Raw genomic sequence first — 25021 nt, forward strand, 5'->3', positions numbered from 1 at the left:
TCTCAGTGTTTTATTTTAAACTTTAATTTAAATAAAACACTTACGCGTTTTTAAATCACTATTTAAACTCATCATTAAATCATTTTGAGGATCCTGAAACAAAGGACTTGGATTAAATACCCAAGCCCCTCTGTTTTCCTCCTCACTTTTCCTTTTCTTCTTCTCTCTCCTCTCTCTCTCTCCCATGCATGTTGCGCTCTGCTTCTCTCCCACCATGTTGCACTTCATCTCCATAACCCAGCCACCACTGGCCACCGTTTGCTTCACCGTTGGTCGCCGATCACTCCTCTCATGTCGGCCAACACTCATTCCCGTCGGCAAGCTCACATGCACTTCCTCTCTCCTCCCACCGCCTCTTTAACTAAAATGGGTAAAAACCCATCCTCCACCTCCACGCCGCCATACATGACAGTTTATGGCCTCACCACCGGTCACCAACTGACCATCACCCTCCGGCCAACATTCCCTCCCACTAGCGAGCCCCCACATGCCCTCTTCCTCCCTTTACGACATCATCTTCAAAATGGGTTTCAAACCCATTTTCTCCACCTATCGCTACCATACACGGCCAAAACGGCCACCGAGCACTTCCACCAGCACCACCACATCATGGGTTTCCTCCCCATGTCCTCGTTTTTTCCTACCTCTCTCTCTTTCTCCGATGCGTCTCCACAACCATATGTTTAGTTGCACCACCGTGCACCGCCATGCACGGCTACCCATGGCGTCTCACTACCACCATCTTATTCCTCTCATTACCACAACCTTCCCTAACAATTTTCATGTCCAACCGAGATATACACGACCCTTACTCTCCAAGGCACGGATTGCACTTCTTGTGCCCAATCCATCGCTGTGAGCCACCGCCCAACCACCACCTCGCCACCATAGTTCCACCACATCTTACTCTACCTCTCCCTAGCTTCCCATGAAGTTCCATAACCTTACTCCACCTTAAGCACCCTCCCTCCTTTTTGGATGCATTGTTCACGGCGTGATGTCATGTTGCTCCGCCACCTTTGACCATCATGAAGCCACCTTGGGCTTTTCTAAGACCACTCATAGTTATTCTCAAGCCCAAACCGCCATTTTACATAGTAGACAGCCACCATACGCGGTGTTAACCTCCACGTATGACTCCTCCAATGCCTTGATCGTGAGGGGCAGTGAGCGACGCATAGGTTATCTTATCGATGGTATAACCCTCTATCTCTAGTTATTTATGTTTATATTAGTTGGTTGGTTGGACTGTAGACTGTGTAGTTAGTAATTTTGGAGTTCGCTGCGTAGTTGTGAAGTGAAGTGTAGTTGTGAAGTGTTGGGCTTGATTGTGTAGTATTGTGGACTGTGCTGTGAGTATGGGCATTAGATGGATGTCGTAGTGCAGCGACGCACCATGTGACGTGTGCTGTAGTAACATGTGGCATAGAATGAATAGAGTACATGTGGCATGTGCTCTATGTTGTATGGCAATACACGGTGTGATGTGCGTTGTGATAATAAGTGATGTAGCAAAGGGAGTACACATGGTGCGTACTCCATGTTGTGTAGTGATGCACCATGAGGCGTGCGTCGTAGCGATGTATGTTGTAGTGTGGATGGAAGAGAGTTCACTTGAGTGTACTATGTGCTATGTTGTGATACACCGGACGACATGTCAAGAATAGTTGGATGGCGTAGCGGAGAAGCGTGGAGTGTATGGTGTAGCGTCGGGAACTGTAGAGCAGTATCCTGAAGCAGTGGTGATATGGCCTATAGTCCAAGGTGACGGGTGTCACCTTATGATTGACTTATGGCTAAGAGTATATGGAAGTGGTGGAAAAGTATCAGAGAGTGCAGTGGAAGCATGATGGGCTTCCTAACGTGACTCGGGATTGGCCTCAAGGTACGTGATGTGACAGAGGCATATTTATGGATGCAATCCTCTTGTTAAGTGGCTAAAACTGTATAACAGTGTCCCAAAATAGCTGTGATATGGCCTGTAGCCCGAGGTGATGGGTGTCACCTTATGGTTGACTATGGCTAAGAGTATATGGAAGTGGTGGAAAAAGTATTATAGAGTGCAACGGAAGCATGATGGGCTTCAAGACGTGACTCGAGATTAGTCTTGAGCTACGTGACGTAACAGAGGTGCATTTGTGGACGCAGTCCTCTCCTATCAAGTGTTGGGATGAACCTGTACAGGGCCGGGAAGTAGGAAGAGTCCTATTGATCCGGTCTGAGCAAGTTGGTATCGGAATATGGAACTTGTTTATATAAGCAGGCGTCTATTGGAATTATAAGTTACTCTTAGGTGATTAAAGGGATAGGGTACAAGTGTCTTTGGCGAGACACTTGTGCCGAACAGGTTTACCATATATAATTAGTAATCTGTCCTTAGCATGGTTACATGGTGTTTTAGCCCCAAAGTTGGCTTGAATTCATGTAACCTGACTGGTTGGGAATGAGGATTTAGTATGGGTTAAGATACGTGAATGTAGTAATGGGTAAGTTGTCTAAGGTTGGAATGCATGACTCTGTCGATCGGAATCATCCATAGGAATGTAGAAATAGAAGAATGAGACAGAGGTTTTAATATCTTAACTCTAAGGTGAATCACAGAGGTTTATTTTAAGTAATAAGACCCTGAAAGTTTTAGTATAGTAAATGGCACGTAAGAGCCCAAGATTGGATGGAGAGTGTTTCAAGTGAGGCATAGTTCTAGTTTAGTATAGTTACTTATGCATTAGATAGATGATGACGCAAGATTATGTGTATGCATGTAGGTTGCCATCTGACACGTACTCGAATGGACTGCATGTAATGAGTATGGCATGAAATCTAGATAAGTATTGCGTTCATACTCTTTTAGAGTTTTTATTATACAAACGAAGAAGAAAATGAAAGCTTTTCTCTAAAAGGAAAATGAAACGTTTTCTCCACAAAAACATTTTTTACGAAAAAGAAAAGGAAACTTAAGTTTTCAAGTATAAGTATGTAGCGGTTCTCCTTGGCAGCTCCTTTTCACGCACCCAAAGTATGTACGTGTATGCATGTGAATGGATGCTATGTGCGGTATGTATTGTATGTATGTTCATGAAAGAAAATGAAACGAAACTTTAAAAGATGCAAGAACAGAAATGTTTAAAACGAAAAGAAAGAAAACTGCTTTTTCTAAAATGACTTTTACAAAAAGAGAAACTTCTTTTAAAACGACTTTTACAAAAAGAAAGAAAATTATTTCTTTTAAATGACTTTATGAACTGAAGAACTGTAAAGAACCGTAACAATCGTAAGAACTATGAGAAAGGATTGTAAAGAACTGTAAATGACTGAATGGACTGAAAAGGAAAGGAAATAACTATAAAGGAATGAAAGGACTGAAATGAATGGATGGTGTATGAAAATACGTAACGATCATATGAATGGAAAAAGAAAAGGTATCGAATGGACTGGATTTGGCAGATTGCAATGTCGGCTAAGTAGTACTGGTAGTGCATCCAGTGCTGCACCCTGACGGAATGGATTCCTAACCCGTGGCCACAAGCGGAATCAGGTTCAAAAGATCGTTAATCCCAACACAAGGGGTGCAACAGTATGCAACAGCCAATGAAAGTGAAAAGAATGAACGTATGCATGTTAAGAAAGAATGCTTGTATGTATGAATGGATGAATGCATAAATGTACGTAAGAAAAGATGAATGCATGAATGTCTGTATGCATGAATGTAGGTAAAAAGATGAATGCATGAAAAGACTCTTTAAGAAATGAAGAAAACGTTTTTAGAGAAAAACCGTACCTCGCAACGTTTTTAAATGAATAGAATGTCTTTGCATGATAAGTACGATATGTAAATATGTAATGATAATTGTATGACTGAAAATCTATGTTATTATATTTTAATTGTATGAAGTAATGTTTATGAGTCATTGACTCATTTTAATTTTTATGTGTCCTCCCAGGGACAAGATGAGCATGACAAGTCAGGACGGGCACAGCCCAATGGGAAGAGCATGAAGGCCTAGGGAAGATATTTTGTACGAGAAACTTAAATTATAAAATTTAGTGTTTTTCGTTGTAACATTTTAATTAAGAAAAAATGAATTTCATTTATAACATGGAGTCTTTAATATCTTGACATAAAAGGAAAAGAAATTTTAGAAGAAATCGTAATTCCCGTCGATTTTTATTAAAATTATTTTGTAAAGGACTCACCACAAGGATGTGCATTACAGGTGTATACTAGTTCAATTATAAAATATGTCCAAAACTGGACCGAACTAGACTAGTTACACCCCTCGCTCTCATCGAATCTTCTCTCTCCTAGGTAGCTTCGTGGAAATCGGGGATTATTTCAAAGTACATTGACCAAAGGTATCTTTTGATTCCTTAACTCTTGATCTTTCCAGTCAACAATTTACACTGGCCATTCTTTATAGGATAGGTTATGTCAAAGCTAAATATGACTTGCGTCAACCACAACCACTCGCTGATCTCCAAAGTTTTTCTTTAGGGAAGATATATGAAACACATCATGCATCCATTGCAATCCTTCAGGTAAGCTTAATTGATAAGCTACTAGCCCAACTCTTTCCACAATCTCACAAGGTCCTACATATTGTGGACTCAATTTTCCTCTTTTGCCAAACATAGCTACTCTTTTCATTTGTGATACCTTGAAATATACCTAAATAGCCTACTGAGAATTATAGATTTCTCCTCCTGTCAGCATAACTCTTTTGCTTATCCTGAGTACATGAATTTGTTCTTTTATTAACAAAACCTGTTCCCTAACTTCCTACAAGAATTTGGTGCCAAGTATTTTCTTTTCTCCAATGTCATCCTTGTAAAATGGGGATCTACACTTCCTTCAATATTCCTTCCTTCAGTTTTGAATTTGCTGGAATTACTGAAGGTGTAATTGGTTCGATCCGATCAGTCTGGGAGGAAGATTTTGGACCTGACCAAACTTTTGGTCTAGTCTAGATTGGACCAATAAGGCCTTTGGATTGGACTAGATTGCTCTGGTTCAGTTTGATCAGTCTTATCAAAGTGTTTCAATTCGGGTCTTTTTTTATTTCAAGTTTTTGACAAAAAATTTATATAAGATAAAAAAATAATTAAGTGAATGATTTAATCTAAGTTGGCTAACTAAGTATATACTTAACTAATTAAGTGTTTTAATTAAGTAAAATAAATTAATAATATTAATATTATGTGTATTACCAATCATTAATAGTTAATATCCTATCATAAAAGTCTTAACATTTAGTATTTAATATAATCTAAGCATAAATAATTAAGTTAGAAGAAAATTACATAATTAATTGTTTTCAATTTATATAAATATTTTTAAAATTTATAAAATATCATATAAGAATATTTAAAAACTTAAATAATAAATTTGGTTGATCCAATCCAGTTTGCTGTGAAAAAACCTCACCCCAAGACTTGAGTGAAAACCAAATTTCCCTACTTCCTTGGATTGAGATTGATTGATTCCTTAATTGGTCTAGTCTAGACCAACTGAAATCAATCTGTCCAGTTGGCATTTTCAATCCGGATCAAAATTCGTATACCCCTAGTTAAAATTATTATCTTTATAATATGCATATCATATAAAATTAAACACATAATTTATTTTCTAATAATGATATTTGCAATCCTAGAATGTATAAGCTCAGCACATTTGCTTTAAAAAAAGTGGTTAAATATAATACCCATATGAAAAAATTATTGTAATAGTGTATCTCATTTTTTTAAAAGGGAGTGCACGTGTAGAAAATACATGCCCCAAAATCGAAGAGAAAAATTAAATGAACTGAAATCGATGAGACTAAGTTTAAAATTGGATCAATCGGTTTGGTTCAATTTGATCAAATCAATTTGCTCCGTTTTGTGTTTTTTTAAGGAGAAATAATATTTGCAGTCATATGGTATGCAAATCTTATGCACTCATATTAAAAAAAAAAAAAAAAAAGATAAATGTGAGTCTCACGTAAAAATCATTTTTAAAAAAAAAAAATTATGGACCTACATTTTTTTAAAGAATAATGCATAAGAAGACATCGTTCGTATGATGACCCGCTTTTACGTGTATTTTCACTGAAGTGTTGTTTTTAATTTAATTATTCCGGTGGAGCTCCTCTGGTCACTCGGGAGCGTAATAAATTGAGTGACGTCCCCTGAGTTGTCGCTGGACGACGACGGGAGTGGGGGCTAGAGGATGCTTGGCTACGAACGCGTCGGGAGCGGAACCGGGTATCGCTCTACGTACCGACTCCGTGGCCCTTCGTTGGCGAGGGCTAGAGGATGCTTGGCTACGAACGCGCGGGGCGCGGAACTGGACATCGCTCGTTTAAGTGTTACATGCGTGGTCCTTACCTGCGGTGTGACACTGGAATCAGAGTGTGCGGATGACCCCTAGGGGAAGTCATGGTGCATACGGTTTAATTGGTAAACGATTTGAGTTTGATATGGGCCAAATGTGACTTTTGGCGTGATATTTAGAAAGGATTTGTTTTTGGGCTAAATGAGATTTTTGGCGTGTGTGGAAAAATATGATTTTATGGGTTTTGTGCATTGGCATCACGTCATGCATATTGTTTGAGTTCTATATGTTTTTATCTTGTGGTGTTTGTGTTTTACTTACCTGCGGCACCATTTTTGGTACCGTAAATTTTGGTGCAGAGATCGAGGATGAGGAGGAGGAGGCTGAGCCCGAAGATGCGGCTCCGCCGGGATGCTGATGTTATGTTTTGTACTTGGTTTAAAATTATATTTGTGTCTTGTAATATTTATTTATGTATGTGTTGAACAACTTTGTATTAAACAAGAAAATTCTGGTACTTAGTTATTGACTTGCTTTTCGCTGCGTATTTCTCGTGCACATTCGTCGCTTATACACACACTTGGCACACGTCGATAGGGTGATGACCCGTGATGTCATCATCCGGACATCTCGATTTTCCCGTATCCGTGCATGGGGATTTGGGGGGCGTCACAATTCGGTTAAATAGATGAGATGAAATAAAAATAAAATAAAATATTATTATAATATTATTTTTGTTTTGAAATTTAAAAAAATTGAATTATTTTATATATTTTATTTGAGAGTTTGAAAAAGTTGTAATGATTAAATAAGATGAGATTAATTGATTTATGAAAACAAACAAGTTCTTAGAGACTATCTAGCTTTTTTTTTCTTTTTTTTTCTTTTTTTAATTTAACTTTTTTCCTTCTTCTTATTCTTCTTCTTTTCTTCTTGAATAGAGAAAGGTAACAGCTAAGAGTATTGTTAATGGAATAGCTAAATATAAAAAAAATCTTCAAATATATAATAAGACGTAAAAAACCATCACATTGGATTATTCAAAGCTTTGCTACCATAGTTTTTGGTTATAGTAAATCTAAAACTAAAAGCATATTTGATAGATATTGTATATATATCAAATGCTTATTATTTTTATGACACTCTCTCTTCTCTTCATCTACATTCACAAACATCTATACTATTTAATTATAATATAATTACTAATTAACATATAATATGTAGAATAGTAAAATATGATAAAATAAAATAAATTAATAATTAAAAAATTATTATTTTTAAATTATTAATTACTCATTATTATATAATAAATAAATAGATAATCTAATATAGAGATTTTATGTGAGTAGAAAAAATCAAATTCATCTTATATTATTTTATTGTAATATAATAAAAAATAAATAGTCCAATGTGGAGACTTATATAAATGAAATAGCTAAAATTTAAATTCATCTTTCATTCATCAAAAATGTCATTTACATATATATAGTCTATTAACAATGCTCTAATTATGTATCCTATACATTTCACTCTTTTTTCTAAGCTCATACTTTTCATTCCTTTTGCACAAGATCGCCTATATAGTTTCGCCTCAAACGATATTTGCAATTTTAGTTTTTGCATATTCTTTTTTATAAAAGGTGAAAAGATTTGAAATATATATAAAAAATTATTTTTTTAATAATAGCCTTTACTTTATTCGAAAAAATATCAGCACCTCAAAGACTGTTTATAGCATTACTATTTTTGGGTGATGTTACCATTCTGCTCAGGTTTGACCTGTGCCTCAGAGCACTAATATTGGTTTCATCAAAAGTCATTGCATCTTCAAATTTTGATTAATTTACTTAAAATGAACCTACATTAGATTCATCAAAAAGGTATTTGAGAAGCTTTGAGTTACAGTAATTACTGCTTTTCCTTCAAATTTAAAGATCTACTATTCCACATTCAAATTCATATTTTATTCTAATTTTAATAGGCAATGATTTTATTTTATTTTATTCTAAATTAGTTGGGAATCAATTATTTAAGTACTAAATTAAATTATTAATATCCATATGGTTAGTATAATTACAAAATATGACGAAAAAAATTAAAAATATTATTATTAAAAAAATAATATTATATTATTATTTTGATGAATCTAATGGCTAATCTAATGTGGAATTATAAATATGAAAGTTTTGGATTTATGAAAAATATATACTTTTCATCAAATTTTGAAGATGAATTTGATAAGTCCAATACTAGTGTAAATTTTTATTTTTTCATTTTTTCTTTCTATATTTTTTTAAACATTTTAAAATCCTTTTAAAAAAATTAAAAAAATATATCAATATATTAATAGTTATTTATAATCATTAAATAAAAAATAAAAAATAAAAAAACAAATATAATAACGGTCAAAATGAAAAAACAAACTATTATATCATTGTTTTTAATACCTTTCATGCATACACTTTTAGCTATTTTAAAATCATTTAAATATGAGTAGGTACTATTTGGCTACAAGAAATTCTCATCTCACATATAAAATTCTCATTTCATCATTATAAATTTTTCAAATCTTCATATAAAATATAATAAATAATTCAACTTTTTCTTAACTTTTTCAAATCTCAATATAATAATATTAAAATATAATATTTTAATATTTAATCTTAAAACTCAAAATTCTTATCTGAAAAATCTCAGTGGTCAAGTAGAACCTAAGTCTACCGCCTCAGAAGGAATTTCCCGAAAATGTATCATGAATAGTGCATTTCAATTTTTTCCTTTTTTTTTTATGCATTTTTCTAATCATCATAAATATTTTTTAAAAAATTAAAAAATGACAATATTATTTAAAAATATTTTTTTAATTACTAAATAATTAAAAAAACAATTTTGGGACACATGTTCGGTAGCTGGTACTATTTGACCACACAAAATTTTTATCTTAAATATAAAATTTTTATTTCATCATTATAACTTTTTTAAACTTTTAAATAAAATATAATAAATAATTTAATAATATTAAAATAATATTTTAATATTTAATTTTAAAACTCAAAATTTTGATTTAAAAAACCTCGATAGCTAAGCAAAACCTCATTTCTGTTTAAATATATTTGTTGCCGGTATCATCCACTACTTTAATGCTTCTGTAAGAAAGATCTCCACGCCAGATTCATTTCCTGATATTCTGAGACAGTCACTTCTATTCTATTGGTTCTTCTACTATTTTATTTTCCTTTTTCGTATTCTACGTCTCTTTTTAAAGCGTTGCCTATTTATGAGGTAAGATTTTTTTTTCCTCCTGATTTTCGGTTATCGGTTTTTTTTTTTTTTACCTTCTACTTTTGAAAGCAGAATATCAAAATTCTTTGGTGGGTCTTTTCAACTGGTTTGTATTCCCTAAGCTTTTCTCCCACAGTGGGTATGGTTTTTCCTTTACTATTTTTACAAATTTGACGGTTTTGTTTGCAATAATTGGTAGGGTTTAAGATCGCTGGGTAATATAGTTTTTTGCTGATTTATTTCATGGGGTGCTTTTGATCTCAGCTGGGGGTCACTGGCTTTCGCAGATAAGCTTTGGCTCCTTGAAAAATTATATATTTATCATCTTGGCTTTGTGAATATTAGTTTGTAAAGGACTGTGGCGCTGAGGACCTGTATTTGGTTATTGCAGGTTTCAGGCCTCAATCCTATCTGGTTAGTGTGTTTTTCTTCTCGTTATAAATATTATACGTTGCATATTGTAATTTTTCCATTTTGCGGGGTTTGTGAATTTTCATTTCTGATACTTAGGATTCTTTACGGATTTAGTGTTCCGCTTACAAATTTGGATATTTCATTCAGAAATTACATGCGCTTTATTGGTATATTTTATGCTTAGCTTAAGAACGAATTCTTTCTTTCTTGTTTTTTTTTTTTTTTGGGGGGGGGGGGGGGGGGGGGGGGGTGATTTTGTGATCGTTTAGGTTAAAAGAAATACATTTTAATGCGGGCCTTTTGAGCTAGCTCTGCATGTGCACTTTGTGTTTTTATTCTCGTTCGCCGGCGCTTGGGGGGTTGCATTTTGAGTGCTAGCTTGCGGTGTTTTGGGTTAACCTAAATTAGGGGCAAGTCTCTGAGAGAAAATAGTTTTGTCAAATTACTTGGTTCGAAAGAATGATTAGTTGAAGTTTGAGTCGCTCTGTTTTGTTACCTGCGATTTATTTTTGAAGAAATTGAGTTTCTCTGTTTACTTCCATAGTCAACTAAAACTAGTTTAACTGGAAATCCCATGAATTTATTTGGATTGCAACTCAACATTTCCCTTTTGATATATTATCGTGGATGCCACATTTTTATGATGGATTGACAGTATTTTCTAAAACCAGATGGAGGCTATTTTTCTAAATTTGGGAAGAGGATGATGTTTTGATGCTTTGAAAGAGAAGAAAAATGTGATGTGCCAACTAAGAAGATTTGGTTGCATGAATTTTATGTGGATATTAAGATTGTGTCTCAATGTATTTTCCTCCAAGAATTTGAGGACGTGCCAACTGTGCCACACAGCATGCATTTTATCTACTTTTTAAGTTACATTTGGCTCCCTTGATTTCAAGAGAATGTTTTGTGACCATCCCATGAATGGGGTTCTACTGGCGATTAGCTTCCTTCAAAAGATCAAATAAATGTGTGGTGATATCAAACAACTACAATTTTCATTAAACTATAGCTAGCTTCGAGTTTTGCATTCTTGTTCTTTCTGATCTATTTTGTTTGTAATGGACATGCTATGTTTGTGAGGAAGTATGTTCTGAGGGTAGAGCTAGTTGGGTTCTTATTCAGATTGTTGAACTCCTTTTTAACAAAAATTCTCTGAACTCATCTTTTCATCTACACTCAATATCTTGCTCATCCAAGCCTTTTGAGAAACAGGGACAATATTACACCCACCTCGTTTTCTACTAAAAATTAGGATTTAGAATTCAGAAAGAAGTCACTAATTTTTGCTCCATACTCATTCTAATAAATATATATTACCATTGTTCAAGCCCTATTTGACTCTCCCCTGTAATCATAAAAATTAAAGTGAAATGGTTAATTACCTTAGCTTTGTTCAATACATCTGATTTACTTCCTTTCTTTGGTTCTTACCTTGCTATTTCTTGAATTGAATTTTGTTCCTTTTATTTTTGGTTTGGTTTGGTTTTGTTTTTTATTTTAGTTCTATCCCTACAAAAGAGAAAAAATGTTGCTATGAAATTTGAAAAGGAGACCTCTATCTTATTCCTTCTCTTGGTCCCAAAAATGTATTAACCACTGAATGCTCGTATGATTTCTTTTATGTTTTAATGCTTTGCTTCTTTCCTTTTTCGTTTCCTTTTACCAATCCAAAAACTGCTAGCTAACCCTGCAAGATAACAATACGACTTTGCATATCAGACAGAAGGGATTTTCAATGTTTTTTCATAGGTAAATTAAAGTTTTATTGAATTAAGTAAATAGGCTAAGCCATAGTACATAGGAAGTATTCAAAGAGAACACCTAGGTAATTTCAACTTAGAAGCTAGAACACCTAGGTAATTTCAACTTAGAAGCTAGAAATGGATACAAAAAAAGCATGGAAGCTAGTCCAATTGAGGACAATAATAGAATCCCACTAGAATAAATTGTGGAGAAAGAGACATCTAGCGTCATCCAAAGAGCGTTCCCAATATTCAAACCTCTTGACCCTTCTTTTCCAGCCAAATACACCACATGACACATATAGGAATCATACTCCATGCTGTGGTAGTTTGGTGGTTACCCTGAATGCCTCTCCAACAAGCAAGAAGATCCACCATATGCCTGGGCACTAACCATGCAAGTCCGGTCCTTCTAAAAACTTCATCCCTTGTGGCCTTGGCCACCTCACATCCAGTTACAAGGTATTTTCAATGTTTACCATTACATCTATAGTTTTCAGATCTTTGTTTGGTTCTACCATTTGACACCAAAACTCATCCAGTGTAACTTGTGAAAATGTTATAAAATGAATATTTAGACTGGCTTCCACTTTCTAAAACCTTCTTGACTTGATTTTTACATTACTACATGATGGTTGGCAATCACTGATGCACAAGCTAGGACATTCAAACTGGGGATGAAGGTGTTTTATTATATAGAGAATACATAATAATGCGTGACCCTGGGTGAAATGGCAACAGATAGATATATGCTTTTATACTTTTATGTGTTTTTGGTAACATGACAGTGCAAAAGTTTTTAATGTTAACTGTGCCAACGCACAATGGTTGACTGTAAATAGCACACTAAGGTGGTACACACACACACTCTCTCTCTCCCCTCTTCCCCTTTTTTCCTTTGCAATTTTGAGAATTCTGTCAACTTGCAAAACGGCGAAACTTATTCAATCCCAAATTATTTTTTCACTTTTTTCTTCACCCAAAAAATAAGAAAATAATAAATAAAAAGGTCTGCAATTAGTTTATGACTGGAGCTTTCTTCCTTCCAACTAACTTGGGCCTTGAGAGACTCTTTTTTCAGTTTCTTTATTGAATATCCTTTTCATGCATAGATGACATGAATAGCTATGCCATGAGAAGGCCTATAATATGGATCTTTTGATCTAAACTATCTGATAACTACAGTGGCATCGTATACCTACAAATCGAATAAAATTCTATCAATCCTATGATTTATGCATTATTTAGGAAAAAATACAGTGAACTTGCGTAAGGTTTAACAAAATTATGATGCATCTCTGTCAAATAACTTATAATCCTTGTATGTAGATCAGGCTATTGTAATGTTATTTCTTGTTCTTCTAAGTGATTTATTTTTCAACGTCTTTTCCTGTTTCTATGAAAATTGAAAATCTGTACTTACAGATTTTCATGGGTGTGTTAGTGCTTTCAGATGAATTGTCTTTCTCCTTTTTTCCACTTGCTCTCCTGTTGCACCTGCAGTGCCTTCTGTTTCTTATCCATATTGAAACTTAACTGTAGTTAAGCTTGCCGTAATACATGTAGTACATAAGATGGGATATATGTGGTAATCTCTTTGTACTAAAGAGTAATCATGTTGGACATCAGAATATTTATCCTCACTTGAAAACAAAGACACTGTCATATGGAGTGTATGAATGGAAAGAGTAATAAGGCTACCATCCATTGTGCATGAAGTTGGTTATCTGAGACCAAAACATCCTTAATTAGTTCTTCAAAGAAAATAATGTAAAAAGGACGAATTGAGGTCATTTAACACAAGATAAAGATATGAACAAATCTATATGTGAGATTGTTTATTTTCAGCTATGTAATTATAGATCTATGCCCTGTGAACTTGTAAAAACAATATCTAAAAATTATAGATCTAGAAAATTTTGTAACTTTTGACATGATTGGTTGCTATTTTATCACAAATGGGAAGAATCATATGGTTTGGCATGTGTTTGGAATTGAACACTCTGTCCCGGGTTCCATTTGCTACATATTCTATTGCATGATGTGAATTGGCTCAATAGCTTTGTGGCCAATTTAATTGGTATTTATGTTTGGTTGTGTTTGGATGAAGAATTTTAAGAATTCTTACAAATTTCTAAAAGATGATAACCCATATATTAAGGAATCCCAAAAGGGCAGATTCCAAAGAACCATAGACACAAGGAATCGGCCTAGAGTTAGAATGCATTCCGCCATTTGCCCATGTTATGCAACCTATTTGCCCCATCCCTAAAGTAGTGCCTTGTCACTATTTATGGCTTCAGCACTAATGATGTCAGAAAGGTAAGCCATCCAGATTAGGCCTCCAGTCAACCTGCTTAAACCAACCTGCTTAAAACCATTCTTTCTTATAATTGTAAAATATGAATCCTAATCTCATTTTGAAGCTTAGAGATTAAACCATCAACCATGAACATCTCAATAGAATTGTTTCTCCTGTTTGAGTTGGCTAATAATCAATGGAAAAACTTTCTGCGCTGATCACCCGCTTTCAGTCAAAAAGCCCTGGACTTTTGTTTTGCCTCCAACTTACCTCCCCTGCTTATGTAGGCCACTCAGGCTCCTTATCTAGTATGTGCTTTTGTCTTAGCGAATGAAACTCTCTGTAGTTTCTTTAATAGCCCACACAGCCTGCAGCAGGGAGAGCCAGTGTCTTCTTTGCTTTTTGCTGTAGTCATGTAAGCTCTCAACAGTGTTATTTGGATTTTCTCTGATAGAGGGTTTCTCTCAGGGTTTTCTTTATGGAGAAGGAATGTTGGTAACATTGACGAATCATATCTTTTTTATGTTGACATTACCCTATTGTCCTTTGGGACAAATTCAAATCACCATCGCTGTGTGGGTGCACTGCTTTTATGCTTTGAAGAAGTCTCAGGATTAAAGGTTAATTTGGCAGGCATTCTTGGGTGTAAGTTTTCATCTGTGCCTAGGAAATATATGGGCCTTCCTTTGGGGATACCTTCAAGGGTAAGGCATTTTGGGTTGTGGCTATACAGAAAGACTGAACAAATACTGTCTTTCTGGAAGAGGATTTCTATGTCTAAAGGTGGTAGTTATTTTGATTTATGATCTGCCTATGTATTTCATCTCCTTATTTCTGTTTCTAGCTAGCGTAACTAATTGCTTAATAAAGCTGCAAAGAGACTTCTTTTGGGGTGGTTTAGAAGAAGAATTCAAATTTCACTTGGTACGTTGGACCAAAGTATCTTGTCCGATCCTTGTGAGTGGTGTGGGAAAAATAAATCAATTGTATTGATCTGATTGTAGCCTTTACACAGACTATACACAGACTATATACGATTACATGGCTGATTCACAGAGCTAATTACAAGGAAATAAGATAGGAAACTTTCCTTCCTAAAGCAGGTTTCTATATCAGTGGGATTCCTTAATGGTTATCCCCTAATCCTAGGGAAGTCAAAGATACAAATATATAGGTTTCCTAATATACCAAAGATTGGGGGAATCAATTATTTATTTTCCAGCATTCCCCCTCAAGCTGGTGAACATACATCCTTCATTCCCAGCTTGAAGATAAGTCCTTGGTATGCTGCACTGCTAAGCCCCTTTGTGAGTACATCCGTGAGTTGGCCATTAATCGACACATATGGGGTACAAATTAATCCACTATCCGACTTCTCTTTTATAAAGTGTCTATCCACTTTAATGTGCTTTGTTCTATCATGTTGAACATGATTGTGAGCAATGTTGATGGTTGACTTCTTGTCACAAAATAATTTCATTGGTCCTTCCCATCTGATTCTAAGGTCTTCCAGAATTATCTTGAGCCATAGTAATTCACACACTCCTTGAGCCATCACCCTAAATTCTATCTTAGCACTTGATCTAGCTATCACATTCAGCTTCTTACTCCTCCAGGTCACAAGACTGCCTCAGGATTCGATGGTAAGTCAAGTAAAAACCAATCTCTGTCCTTATCTTCAATGAATGACAAGAGCTCCTCTTGAAGATAAGGCTGAGTAAAGTATGATTGTTGCTTCTCAAAATTGACATCAATAGAAACAAAGAACTTCCTGGTAGGTGGATGATAACACTTGTACACCTTTTGGGTTGATGAATACCCCTCAAAAATACACTTACTGCTCTTGGATCCAGTTTTCCTCTTCGATGGCTATGAATATGAACAAAGGCCGTGCAACCAAAAATTCATGGAATGAGATGATTTGTTATTCTTAGATCAGCATAAAACTGAGAAAGTGTCTCCATTGGTGTTTTAAAGCCTAGCACCCTTGATGGCAGTCGGTTGATGATGTATGTAGCTGTGAGTACAGCCTCCCCCCAATCAGTTTTTGGGACATTTTGATGGAAAAGGAAGGCTCAGGTTGTGGGTAGCAAATGACCGTTCTTCCTCTCAGCAATGCCATTTTGCTGTGGGGTATTAAAGTAGGAGGATTCATGGATAATACCTTCTCTTTGGAAGGAAGGAGACCAGATACGATTGAAATAATCCCTTGCATTATCCAATCTAAATTTTTTGATATTAACACCAAACTGTTTTGAACCATGTTACGAAAATTTTGGAGTGCACTGCTTACATCAGATTTGGTTTTGAGGAGAAATCCAAGAGACTAGTGCAATCATCGATAAAAGAGGCAAACCATCATGAACCTGAAACATTTGGAACTATGGAGGGTCCCCATATATCACTATGAATCAAAGCAAATGGAACTGAACTTATCTCATTACTTGGGAAATAAAATAGGAAACTTTCCTTCCTAAAACAATTTTCTATATCAGTGGGATTCCTTAATGGTTATCCCCTAATCCTAGGGAAGTCAAAGATACAAATATATAGGTTTCCTAATATACCAAAGATTGAGGGAATCAATTATCTATTTTCCAACAAGTGGATTAGGAGTTCAGAACTTGATTCACTTTGATTGTTTATCTTAGGGAAGTGACTTTAGTGCTACCAAAATGAGAGGGAGGTCTTGTAGAGAATGACTGTAGACACTAATGTACAGATTTTCATGTGTAGGAGGTGTTCTAATGAGGTCCAAGGACCTTATGAGGTGGGATTATGGAAGAATATGAGAAGAGAAGGGTGAAAAAATATCTCTAAGCATACTGCATTTGATGTGGGAGTGGTGCTAGGATCAGATTCTGGTGATCTGTGGTGCAGTATTAGAGCTATTAAAGAAGCTTGCCCAAAGGAATAGGGTGGATTATGCTAAGGATGCTTCAGTGGTGGACCTTTTGAGACAGCTAGTGAACTATATCAGTGGAATGTTAGCTTCATCACAGCACCTCATGATTGGGAGGTGTGGTCTTTACTGCAGCTTTTAATATGTTTTATTTATTTATTTTACCAATCAAAAATACGTTGTATTCCAGTTGCTTGAGAACAAAAGGTGAAGAAAAGCTGCTTTAGGCCCCTCCAAGAAAGGGAGGTTCAATATCTGTTGTTTCTATAATGTCCTTATCCCTCATGGTAATATCCTCTTTCCTTGGAAGAGAATATCGAAGACTAAGGCACCTCCATGAGCTGCCTTTTTTTATTGGTTAGTGTCTCTCGAGAAGATTCTTAGCATAGACAATATGAGGGAAAGGCACATTGATGTGATTGAGTGGTGGTGCATGTGCAATAGGAGTGGGGAATCTCTAGCCCATCTTTACTACATTGTGAGGTGGCCAATGCTTTATGAAATGATTTCTTTAGCTGGGTTGGTTTGATTTGGGTCATGCCTAGAAGCATAATTGTGATGTCCTATATGATAAGTGGTAAGGATACATGGTGTATGGGATTCCACATTGCTTGGGAATGAGAGTTCTTGCTCTTTATAATGGCTCCAATTGTATTATTGACTAGTCCTTTAGGAGTATAGGTCATGTGGCTTGGGCTTTCCACTGGGGCATTACAAATGGCATCGGAGTTATCCCAACTAGAAATGTAGGATTTTATCTGTGCCACCTATGATGGACTGGTATGACGAGAACATCGGGAATTTAAAGAAGGTTTTTTTGGAAGGGGGGCGGGGGGATTGTGATATCCTGGATGATAAGTGATAAGGATAAGTAGTGTATGGGATCTCACATTACTTGGGAATGAGAAGTTCTTGCTCTTTATAATGGTTTCAGTGGGGTTCCAATTATATCATTGACTTATCATATAGGAGTATAGACCATGTGGCATTGGGGCATTACAATAATAGACATTTTTTACGTAGGGAGAGGATTTGGCGGTGGTGCACAAATTTCAGCAATATGGATAATGGTACCTTTGTGTCTCATATGGTCTATTTGGAAAAGGAATGGGATGAGATGATAAAGGAGCTCAGGACTTTCTTTTTCAATACTCTCTCCTCCATTCAGCATCCATTAATTTAAATAGTCTTACTCTCCAACCCATAAAAAAAATATCCTTACTCTACACAATTATCTTCTCTCTTTTCACATCTCATTGTGCTTGGAATGTTCCTTTAGCACTTTTTAATGAAATGACTTTTACTTGCAAAAAAAAAAAATTCAGGAATAAGAAATTACATTATAATATTACTTACAATGATGATGGTAATGGTGGTATTGTGCCGATCGTAGCAATGACGGCATTGGTGTTGGCAACAGTGATTGTGGGTAGTTGGTGATGTTGCTGACAACAGTGACGCTGGTAGTGTCAGTGATGTTGGCAGCAATAATGAAGGTGGAAATAATGGTAATGATGTTAAAGAGTATTGGTTGATTATAAGAATGGTACTGTAGGATGAATTAGTACAGTAACAGCTTCCTCGTAAAATTTGAACTTGGGATTGGATACTTAAAAATCCCAAATAACAATCATGTGACCCAACTAAGAAAGATAGATATTCTGTATTACTGAATTAGAACCCTAAATAAAAATAACTCATCCAAACTCTGTTCAAGCAAAAGTTTAATGAGCTACCATTCTCATGGCCATAAAGCGGTTGTGACCCAACCCACCAGGTAAGACCATGGGGGAAGGGGTGTGGTAGTAGGCATTATGTTATCAGATTTAAATCAATTCCATCTACATCTTGTGCGACACTTTATTTTTATCAAAATTTCAAACCTAAATAAACTAGGGTTTGGCCAACAGCTTACATTAAACTAACTCTCTTGTTAACTCTTGTGAGCATGAATGCTAACAAGAATAGATATGTTTAGCTGGTTTTGAACGGTTAGGAGGAAGCATCCTGAATCAAATGGACTACCATGCCATTTAGTACGCAATAGTTATTTTATGTAACCATTGTTTGATGCACTACCAGTAAGCAAAGGATTTGTTCTGACAACATCGGACGGGATTAACCCCCTGATTAGCTGATCTTACTAAATTGATCCGATGAACTGGGTTGTACCTGTTCCAAATTAACATGAGAAAAGAGCCAGGCAGCAGTAGGAGCCCTAAAGAAGAAGGGGGTAGGAGCATACATATATTTAGCTGATTTTGAGCAGTATGTTTAACTTTTCCTGAATAAAATGGACTAGCATGCCTTACTTTTTTATTACACAATTGTTTTATTTATGTGAACACTGTTTGATGCGCTTCTGATATATCTCACTAATGCTTAATTAAAAATGCCGTTTTCTCAGGCTCATTGATAACATAGTCTCCAAAATCTTCCTTTGTTGATGACTTTGTCCCGATAGTTACATACACTCATCAAGATGAACCACCAGTATGGTGAAGAGCATGTAAGCCATTTATCCTGGGTGATTTTTTCATTCACTAGAATTGAATATAGATCTTAGACAAATAATCCTTATGCAGGATGAAGCAACTGTTGTGGGCTTTGAAGTTCCAAGATCACCTGATTCAAGTTACAACAATGTGTACCCTGGTAGTGAAGATGAGGCGCGGGACCCCCCTCTTGTCCCTTCACATCTGCAGAACACCTTGCTTAGTTACCCAGCAAGCAGAGACACCACTGGAACTCTTCCATTGCCACAAAATGTGATTCTCAACCATCTTTACATTGAGAACAGGAATGTAAACAGGAATGCCCCACGATCTGTAGTGGCGCTTGGGTTCACTCATCGGTTCCGTCAAAAATATGTTACAGTTGTGGTTTACAAGCCAGTGCATAGAAGGGGCAATACCAGCACTTGACGTGCATATAGGAGAAATCATTAGGCTGGTTTATTTGACCCTGTTATGATGGGATTAATCATGATAGACCCGAATACAAACGTAGTCAGGAAGTATATTTATGTTCTTCGACTCAGTTTGGAGGAAATCATTATTACACAGATGATGCACTAAATTTGTTTTGCTGAAGATTTCTGGAGAATTGATTTATTGATGGTCAGAGGCTGGACTTGCTATATGCAGAGTTCTGGGTCCATATTCATTGAAGTTTTACTTTATAGCCATGGATTTAGTTAATGTCCACCATGACATCTGAGACTTTTTTATGTATGCTTCTGTGGTTGAGTAAGGTGGTCTAATTAGATGGGCATGCCTTTGCAGATGACAAAATTCATGGCCGCTTTGGGTTATCTTTGCATCTAAGCGTGCAATCTCGCGGTTGCATCATAACTTAGGGAATAGGATAGGAGTGTCAGACAAGCTTATTTATGCAGAAGATGATTTGATCATCTAGCTGAGGCATTAGTTGATATCATGCTGACTATGAGTTTCTCATGACTCGTTTCAAACTAGATTAACTCGTGTAGGAATGATGATGGGATGAGACACAATTTTATTTTCATTTTATCTCATCTCATTGTTATAATTTTTTTAAATTTTCACAATATATAATAAAAAATTTAATTTTTTTTTAAATTTCAATCCATTTTTTTCAAATTTCAAAATAAAAATAATATTAAAAAAATAATATTTTAAACTTTCATCTAAAATTAAAAATTTTTATCTCATTATCCAAATTTACTCTAAGTGTAACAATTTGAAGGAGTGCTTCAAATTTCAGACTACACTTCCTAAAACATAAGCGGTGTTAAAGGAGTGGCACCAGTGAGAAATTTGTGTTCTCAAGTCTTTGCCAATACTTACAGGTTGTAAGAAATTTTGTTCCAAAAAAAAATCGAAAATTAAAACAAAGAAAGAAGAAAAAGTATGAAACTCGAGAAACTTAAGAGAAAACCCATACACCATTCTCAAAGGGATGGACGACACATGAACCCACAAAATGAGCATCTCACAAGCATTTTTACGTGAGCCTTCTCATCAACTGAGATGACAAGAAAAAGTACCGACAATTGCGGTACTGTGACAGAATTAATCTGCAGCGCTTGTCATTCCTCAAACACACGCAAACCTGCCAATAATGGTACTTCTTAAATATTAATAATGTTTTTCGGCAATCTGATCAACATGACAAGGTCTTATATTGAATTCTTTTATATATATATATATAAATTTTGTTAAGTACGTATTATATAACAAATAAAAATATGTAAAAGTCACTATATATAAAATTTATATATATATAAAAATAAAAAAATAAAAAAATATCTTGGATGATAAGCTATATATAAATGACGACGAAGAAACATCCTATTTTTCAAAATATATATCAAGCTCACGTACAGCTCCTCTTGATCTTCTCCACCAGAAGCCATCATGTAAATCCCTCAAAAATAAAACGCAAAAGAACTCTATGGGCTCGTGAAAGGGTAAGACGCACTATAATTATATAGTTTGTGTCTCCATCATCAACTATAACTATAATTAATCTATCTACAATGTAAGAGTAGGTGTTGTTTAATCTGATAATTCGGACTACTTTGTGGTCCATTCAGATGAAAGTACAGCGGCATTTTTTTTAATACAATTAAATTTTGTGATTTTGTTTGAAGAGTTCAATTACACTTGGAAGGAAACAAAGGCCAGGGTCAACACATCAAACTGATTGGCCGATGCTTGACTTCCACTTAAGTTGCAAAATAATAATAATAATAATAATAAATATATATATATATATATATATATTTCTTATTTGAAAGTTAGCGTTTGTCTTCTCGATGCATCAAGAAGACAAACCACGCTAAAAAATGAGAATAAATATGGTACGTAAGACGACGTAGCAGCACATGAGCAACACGGTCGAGCGAGGAGACTAATTTCATTACCTTAGTATGTGAAACTGCTCAAGTTAGTGTATTCATCAAAGGAAGCAACACGCACTGCATGCCAGCTATTTACAGCTATTCATGGTGTTTAGTTATTAACTGACCCTTCTTGATCCTATGTGATCTTTAACGTCGGAACAGAATCAAATCAATTTGAAACTAGAAAAATTATGTACACACTTGCAGTGAGAAGGAAAAAGAAAAGAAAAAAAGAAGTAAACACAATAAAGTCATGGCTCTTTAATTGAACAGGGCCATCAGCTACGAACATATACGAAGAAAAAAAATCATTAGTGGAGTCTTATAATTAAATTACAATGTATGATCAGAACCCTAATTTTGTAGTAATTATAATAATCAGTACACTCGATCGTTCTCTTCCCGATCATATATATATATATATATATGTATATATGTTTTTATAAGCGCGGATAATACCATATATATTGCAAATTCACATCCTCAGTGGAATTTCCTGTTAGCATGATTATATATTCTTTATGATTTGAGCTAAATTTCATAATCATGTGAGAATGGTGAGGTAATCAAGCAACACCTTAGGGACCATGCATCTAATTAATTAAAAGGGTTATCTGATCCTTGGGATATACGATGAGGCCTTTTCCTGTTTATAACATCCTAAAATGCGGCAAATGGTCTGATTCTCTGATTAATGTCTTTAATTAATATTGCTTAACCATTGGGAGTCCCATTGGCTCTTTCAACTTGCACAATGTCAACGGTTATCACAGTATAAGTACCGTGCAAATGACACCCATGCAATATCAACACCAGTTGTTATAGTTCCATAATCCCTTCTCTCCCAAGCTCTTTCGGAGTGTGATCCAATGGCTGAACATGAACAATCCCCAGGAAGCTCCATGCATGGAGTGACAGGTAGAGAACAAAGCTTTGCCTTTTCAGTTGCTTCACCCATTGTCCCAACCGACCCAACTGCAAAATTTGCTTTACCTGTTGATTCTGAGCACAAGGCCAAGGTTTTCAAGCTCTTCTCCTTTGCCAATCCTCATATGAGAACCTTTCACCTTTCTTGGATTTCTTTCTTTACTTGTTTTGTCTCCACCTTTGCGGCCGCTCCCCTTGTTCCCATCATTCGCGATAACCTCAACCTAACCAAACGAGACATTGGTAATGCTGGAGTTGCCTCTGTCTCGGGAAGCATCTTCTCTAGGCTTGTAATGGGTGCAATTTGTGACCTCTTAGGGCCACGATACGGGTGCGCATTTCTCATTATGCTTTCAGCTCCAACTGTTTTCTGCATGTCGTTTGTGTCGAATGCTGGAGGCTACATAGCTGTCCGGTTCATGATTGGATTTTCTCTCGCAACGTTCGTGTCGTGCCAATACTGGATGAGCACCATGTTCAACAGCAAGATTATTGGGCTCGTCAATGGCACTGCTGCCGGGTGGGGCAACATGGGTGGAGGTGCAACTCAACTGATAATGCCGCTACTTTACGAGGTAATTCGTCGTACTGGTTCCACTCCCTTCACTGCATGGAGGATAGCCTTCTTCATTCCCGGTTGGCTTCATGTGATTATGGGAATCTTGGTCTTGACCTTGGGCCAAGACTTGCCTGATGGAAACCTCAGTACCTTACAGAAGAAGGGTGATGTTGCCAAAGATAAATTCTCCAAGGTCAGTTTTCTTGAACTCTTTTATATCTCTTTCTACATTTTTTTTTTGTTGGTCTTTCGAAGAGTCAAGGAATATTTCAACTGATTTTCTTTTATGAATCAGGTGTTGTGGTATGCGATCACGAACTATAGGACATGGATTTTTGTTCTCCTCTATGGCTACTCCATGGGAGTTGAATTGAGCACAGATAATGTCATCGCTGAATATTTCTATGATAGGTTAGCTAGCTACTATATATAGCTACTTAATTCCTCCTCTGCATTACTCCTCACAATATATTATAGATCCTAACCCTTCGTTGGCTATATGACAGGTTTGATCTTAAGCTTCACACTGCCGGAATCATTGCAGCCACCTTTGGAATGGCCAACCTCCTAGCTCGTCCCTTTGGTGGTTACGCCTCTGACTTTACAGCTAGATATTTTGGCATGAGGGGCAGGCTTTGGACTCTCTGGATCCTCCAAACTCTAGGAGGTGTCTTCTGCATCTGGCTTGGCCGTGCCAGTTCTCTCCCAGTTGCCATCTTGGCTATGATTCTCTTCTCTATTGGAGCTCAAGCTGCATGTGGAGCAACTTTTGGGATCATACCCTTCATTTCTAGGCGATCTCTGGGTATCATATCAGGCCTGACTGGGGCTGGTGGGAACTTTGGCTCCGGGTTGACACAACTAGTTTTCTTCACAAGCTCAACATTCTCGACTGCAACAGGTCTTTCTTTGATGGGGGCCATGATTGTGTGTTGCACTCTTCCTGTGACATTGGTTCACTTCCCGCAGTGGGGCAGCATGTTCGTTCCACCTTCAAAAGACAAGATGAAGTCTACCGAAGAATTCTATTACGGATCAGAGTGGAATGAGGTAGAGAAGCAGAAGGGTTTGCACCAGCAAAGTCTCAAATTCGCAGAGAACAGCCGGTCAGAGCGGGGAAAGCGTGTTGGCTCAGCTCCAACTCCACCAGATTCAACACCGACCCATGTTCAGTACCCATAAGGGAAGAAGATCAAAGTGATGATGATAGTGAAAGTTATGAGCGACCAGTAATAAGAACAACGGCTGTCTTACAGGTCTGAGTGTGTCTCTGAAAAGATTCATAGTCATTCAGATGAAGCAGGGGCTTATCTTTATAGATAGATATCTGAAGAGATTCATGTGGAATCGTTTATTGGAATTTGTATACAAATGTAATATGCACTTATCTGTCCTTTGTTAATGCATGGCATGCATCTATCTGGTGTTGAATTTTCTGCAAATGGCTTTCGATGATTGGAAAGTGTTGAGGTATATTGTGATTAATAGTAGTGAAAAAGTAGGTCAAAAGTAATAATAGAATATTGAATAGTAGTGAAAAGTAAGTGAAAAATAATAATAAAGTAATGAATAGTAGTAAAGTATGTTAAGAAGTACCTTAGTCTCAGAGTTTGACCTGTCACTGTTTGGAGTCCGTATTTTCCAGTTTCTAAATAAATATCACTCTCTTTCCTTTCACACAATATTGTTTAATTG

At 36.0% G+C, this 25021-nt stretch overlaps 2 protein-coding genes across 12 annotated transcripts; both read left to right on the forward strand.

Moving 5' to 3' along the window:
- Positions 1–9451: 9451 nt before the first annotated feature.
- LOC122291508 (SNF1-related protein kinase regulatory subunit beta-3) lies at positions 9452–20094 on the forward strand. 11 transcript variants are annotated; one of them, XM_043099246.1, is made up of 4 exons: positions 9452–9592; positions 9984–10006; positions 19363–19464; positions 19541–20094. In XM_043099246.1, exons 3-4 carry the CDS (start codon positions 19438–19440, stop codon positions 19877–19879), a joined length of 366 nt encoding a protein of 121 aa, XP_042955180.1. In that variant the 5' UTR covers positions 9452–9592; positions 9984–10006; positions 19363–19437; the 3' UTR covers positions 19880–20094. The 11 variants fall into 11 exon arrangements, with proteins under 11 accessions (XP_042955180.1, XP_042955177.1, XP_042955178.1 ...); XM_043099243.1 differs by having other exon boundaries at positions 9464–9592; positions 9857–10006; XM_043099244.1 differs by having other exon boundaries at positions 9494–9592; positions 9792–10006.
- A 2338-nt stretch (positions 20095–22432) lies between these two features.
- LOC122292840 (high affinity nitrate transporter 2.4-like) lies at positions 22433–24669 on the forward strand. Its single transcript, XM_043101384.1, has 3 exons — positions 22433–23519; positions 23622–23737; positions 23833–24669. Exons 1-3 carry the CDS (start codon positions 22710–22712, stop codon positions 24506–24508), a joined length of 1602 nt encoding a protein of 533 aa, XP_042957318.1. The 5' UTR covers positions 22433–22709; the 3' UTR covers positions 24509–24669.
- Positions 24670–25021: the final 352 nt, after the last annotated feature.

Source organism: Carya illinoinensis, chromosome 13 (genome assembly GCF_018687715.1).
Source record: "Carya illinoinensis cultivar Pawnee chromosome 13, C.illinoinensisPawnee_v1, whole genome shotgun sequence".
Lineage (NCBI taxonomy): Eukaryota > Viridiplantae > Streptophyta > Magnoliopsida > Fagales > Juglandaceae > Carya > Carya illinoinensis.